The sequence below is a fragment of the Penaeus vannamei genome, chromosome 26 (genome assembly GCF_042767895.1).
Source record: "Penaeus vannamei isolate JL-2024 chromosome 26, ASM4276789v1, whole genome shotgun sequence".
NCBI classification, from domain to species: domain Eukaryota; kingdom Metazoa; phylum Arthropoda; class Malacostraca; order Decapoda; family Penaeidae; genus Penaeus; species Penaeus vannamei.
In genome coordinates this window covers 28,334,515-28,339,514 of record NC_091574.1, presented here as the reverse complement: position 1 = coordinate 28,339,514, position 5,000 = coordinate 28,334,515, and the positions used below count along the sequence as shown (strand labels likewise).

Below are 5,000 nucleotides of genomic sequence, written 5' to 3'. Positions count from 1 at the left end.
CCTCGCCTCTCCTTCTAAGCTCTGAACGTCTCTCTCCCCTCTTTTCTTTCCCTTCTTCTCTCTTTACTTTTCCTTTCCCCTCGTCTCTACCTCCTCTTCTCTTCGTCCCTCTCCTCTTCCCCCCTCTCCGTCGTCCCTCGTCCCCCCCCCCCCCTTGTCTCTCCCTCCTCGTCCCTCTTTCCTCTCTCCCTCTTCGCCCCCCATCCCTCATCCCTCCCTCCTCTCCCCCATGTCCCTCGTCCCTTCTTCCTCTCCCTCTTCATCCCTCTCCTCCTCATCCCTCCCCCCTCTCCCCTTCGTCCCTCCCTCCTCATCCCTCCCCCCTCTCCCCTTCGTCCCTCCCACCTCATCCCTTCCCCCTCTCCCCTTCGCCCCTCCCTTCTCTCTCCTCGTCCCTCTCCTCCTTATCCCTCCCCCTTCTCCCCTTCATCCATCTCCTCCTCATCCCTCCCTCCTCTCCTCTTTATCCCTCCCTCTCGTCCCTCCCTCCTCTCCCCCTCGCCCCTTTCCCCCTTGTCTTCTCCTCCTCACCCCTCTCTTCTCTCCTCCTCGTCCCTCTTCCCCTCCTTCCTCGTCCCTCCCTCCTCTCCTCTTTATCCCTCCCTCCTCTCCCACCCTCAACGCCCGATCTCCTGCGCTGATGGTTGCGATCGGAGAGATTAAAGTCGTTCAGCCATCTTGGTCGAATCAGTAAGGAGAATTTTATTTTTATTACTATTTTTTATTTCTGTTATTGTTTTGTTTCATGTTTGGTTATCTATGCTATTTGTGTTATTGATTCTTGTTTGGTTATTGTTTTGTTTCATGTTCTTGTTATCTGTATTTTTTTTTTTTGTTCTTTGTGGCTGGACGATTTGTGATTTTTGTTCTTTTTTTTGTTCTTTCTTTCTCTTCTTTCGTTTGTTCTTTCTTTCTTTCTTTTTTGTTCTTTCTTTCTCTTCTTTCGTTTGTTATTTCTTTCTTTCTTACTTGCTTTTCTTTTTTGTTCTTTCTTTCTCTTCTTTCGTTTGTTCTTTCTTTCTTTAATTTTTTTTTGTTCTTTCTTTCTCTTCTTTCGTTTGTTATTTCTTTCTTTCTTGCTTTTCTTTTTTGTTCTTTCTTTCTCTTCTTTCGTTTGTTATTTCTCTCTTTCTTACATGATTTTCTTTTTTGTTCTTTCTTTCTTTCTCTTCTTTTTTTTTGTTTCATCTTTTCTCTCATCTTCGTCTTGTGCAACTTGTCTTCCTTTTTCTTTTTTTTATATACATCCTCTTGCGTTATTATCTTTTCTTTTCTTTTTTCCTTCATTTCTACGTCTTGTGTAAGTTATCTTTATTTTTCTTTTCTTTTTCTTTATTTTCATCGTCTTGTTTCTTTATGTTCCTTTTCTTTCTTCTTTCCTCTTCGTCTTCGTCTTGTGTAACGTATTCTTTTTCTTTAATTTCTCCTTTTCGTCTTCGTCTTGGGTAACGTATTCTCTTTCTTTTTCTTTTTTGTCTTCATCGTTTTGTGTGTTTTCGTTCCTTTTCTTTCTTCTTTCCTTTTCGTCCTTCGTCTTGTGTAAATTCTTTTTCTTTTCTTTCTTTTTTTATCTTCATCGTCTTGTATGTTTGCGTTCCGGATAGCGAGACGCGATGGGCGCTTTCTCCGTTTTTTTATTTTTCATTTTTTAGTCCTTCCCTCTCTCTCTTTCCTTCCCTTCTTCCGTAATTTCTCTCTCTCTCTCTCCTCTCTCTTAGTCTCTTTCTCTTTCTCTATCCTCTCTCCCTATCTCCCTTCCTCTCCCTCTCTCCTATCTCTCTTTCTCTCTCTCTCTCTCTCTGTTTCTCTTCTCTCTCCTCTCTCTCTCTCTCTGTTTCTCGTTCGCTGATCCGGCCGAGTTGCGATGTCCCTTTGAGGCGGCTGTTGTACTGTCTATTTTTATTATCTATCAGCGAATCTTTGCTGCGTTTGTTGACTTCGTGCTTGACTTGGCTTTCGGTGCTTTGTTATCGTGTGCTGGTTTTATTTTGTTTTGGTGTTTTTATTTCTTTGTTTTTTTCCCCCCTGTCCCTTTGAGGTTTGGTTTGTTATGGTGACGGGAAATCAGCTTGGTATTTTGCGGGTCTTGGTTGGGTACTGTGGTCTGTACGGTCGGAATATCGCCATGCTAATAGTGATGATAAAAGAGACGAATTGATTGTAGCTTCTCTAGAGTTGGTTCTCCGGTTGCGGAAACATTTCAGATTTTTATTTTCCTTCTTTTATTCTCAAGCGTTTCAGATTTTTATTTGCCTTTCTTTTATTATAAATCAAGCATTTCAGATTTTTATTTGCCTTTCTTTTATTCTCAAGTATTTCAGATTTTTATTTGCCTTCTTTTATTCTCAAGCATTTCAGATTTTTATTTTCCTTTTTTTATCCCTTCATCACTCTCCCAGAGATGCGGCGACGCCCTCGAGCCCAAGGGACCGTCGCCAACAAGAGAGCCGACTGACCCTCACTCCTTCCTCTTTCCCCCGCAGGACGAGAGCGACATGGAGACGGAGCCCACCACGCCCACGGGGGCCGCCCAGGGTAGCGTCGCCTCTGCCACCTCGCCCAGCGGCGCCGCCTCCGTCTCGCCCTCGTCGTCCACCACGTCGCCGCCCGAGGGAGGGGCGCTCGAGAGGCGGAAAGGCAGGACGGGCTGGCCGGAGACCGTGTGGGCGCAGGAGCTCAAGCACTAGAGGGGCGTCGGGCGGACTCCTGCGGCGGATACCCGTTGGGAATCCCCGGCGGAGCCTGGTGAAGCCTCCGGTGAAGCCCCGAGGCAGAGTGAGGAGGCGTTCGGGAACTCTTCAGGAGCCTTGGCCGCGCGTCGCGAAGGTCCTCCGGGCTCGGGTTGTAAAAGGCTATTGTGTCGCTGTTCGTCTGGCGCGTCCTTGCCGTATGTTCCGCTTCTAACTTCCGTTTCATTCTAATCTTTCTTCCTCTCTCTCTGTCTGTTTTATCTCATGCTTTTCTACTTCTCTCTTATTCTTTCTCATTCTCCTCACGTTAGAGTCTTCTTCGTCTGTCACGTTTTTCTTCGCCATCAGTGAACATCGTGAGAAGGATCTTTTACACAAGCGAAACGAACCAGGAACGTTTGGAGAGAAACGTTTGAGTTTCTTTTGAAAGTTTTAGATGCACGTTTTTTTCCAGTCTGTTTACATTTTGATTTGACAGTATTTAACCAAAGAGATTACATAACATGAGATGCTTATATTTCGGCAGTCGCTGGATTTTCCCTACTTTAAAAAAATCTGTGAATATGAATTCAGAGAGAAAGAGAGAAAAAAATCCTACAGCTAAATTCCTGGCTCGTTTCATTCCTTTGTAAATATATGTAGTCTTGATGTACCAGTTGTTTTTTCCTACTTGGTTCGTCTTTGGCTGCTTCCTGTAACCAAAAATATAAATTGAGAAACGTTTAGTGTAAGGCCATGGAAGGTATATGTTGTGTCCAGGACAGCAGAGCTACTCGAGAATCGATAGATTTATGACTGATTGTGTTCCGAAAAAGAAACGTTATTTTGTGATTTAGGAGCAAAGTGTGTTTTGTGGGAGATGGTCTCCTTTGTATGTTATTTTCGTTTTCCGCTAAACTGAAGAAAATGTATATTTCTTGAAATTAACTATGTGAAAAATATCATTTGTTTACAAATTTGTATACCAGTATCCTTATATACGTAACATCATATACAGATTTCATTCTGTCATGTGATTAGTCTTACATTAATGATCATAGTAATGGTAGTTTATGATATAATTGGAAATATATTTACGATTTGTATTATAACTGTCCAGTGATACAAACATGAAGTGGTTTGAGCTCGAACTATTCAGAAGAATTCCTGGACGAGCATTCACGGAGCCCGGAGTCCTGGCCGGCTGTACCTCCCACACTAACTCATAATATAGTCTAGCTCGTCTTTCATAGTTTTAACTTTTTAGTTGATTCTTTTTTGTCTCAGATATACATATATATAAATATATATATAAAGTTCCCAGTGATTGAGGGATCAAGTTTTACGGGAGCGGCGGCGAAGAAAGGCCTCTCCAGGGTTTTTAAAAGAATGAAGTGATCCATTTCGAGGTTTAGGAGTGGTTGTGCTGCCTCGATTTTTCAGAAATGTTCTTTTAGAGGTAGTGATAACACACACACACACACGCACACACACACACACACACACACACACACACACACACACACACACACACACACACACACACACACACACACACACACACACACACACACACACACACACACACACACACGAGCACGCGTCTACAATACATATCACAGAAATCCGGGATAAATAGTAACACTAGTTTTCCAAAATATATTGACAAAAAAAAAAAAAACTATCTTCACTATTTGATCACACAGACACATGCAACATGTACTTAAAAAACAAACAAACATTTCCTTTTTATCAACAAATCACAAATGACATCACCTCCCCTGTGTCTCCTGGGGGTCTGTTCAACGACGCCGCTTCCCGGTCTGTATATAAGCTGCCTGTTCCTGCCGTAGGTCGGAGGTGCCAAATGCCGTGAGATGAAGATTGTGATTGTCATGTAATCTTAGTGTAAGCTTCGTTCGAGTGATGCCCGGATATGTATATGAGTCGAGGTGCAAGCTTTTGTTACGTGTAGTGATGAGGGAATGGGTTCATCACACTTCATCACTATGGTATGCTTTGTTAACGGTGGAAAAAAATAGTTTTGTTAATCTTGTGATCTTTGTGATGATAATTGTCAACTGTTAAGATCGTTATGTTTTTTTTTTAATGATTATTTATGATGATTTTTTTAAAATGTAGCTAATGTATCTTGAAGAAATACAGGTATCGCGGTAATTATCTGTTTATATGTAAGATAATGACTGTCACTTTTGGTGTTGTTTCAGAAGGTTATTATCATGGCATTAATGTATCAATGTATTGTTATTGTTATTATTATTATTATCATTATTATTATTATTATTATTATTATTATTATTATTATTATTA

At 41.8% G+C, this 5,000-nt stretch overlaps 1 protein-coding gene across 1 annotated transcript in view; it reads left to right on the top strand.

The window, feature by feature from the left end:
• Positions 1-4,269, top strand: part of LOC113802536 (heart- and neural crest derivatives-expressed protein 1) — an 11,727-nt gene extending 7,458 nt beyond the window's left edge. The window contains exon 2 of the mRNA XM_027353145.2: positions 2,484-4,269. Within this exon, the coding sequence (XP_027208946.2) occupies positions 2,484-2,687 (204 nt within the window). The 3' untranslated portion in view covers positions 2,688-4,269. The remainder of the gene's footprint in view (positions 1-2,483) is intronic.
• The last annotated feature ends 731 nt before the right edge of the window (positions 4,270-5,000 follow it).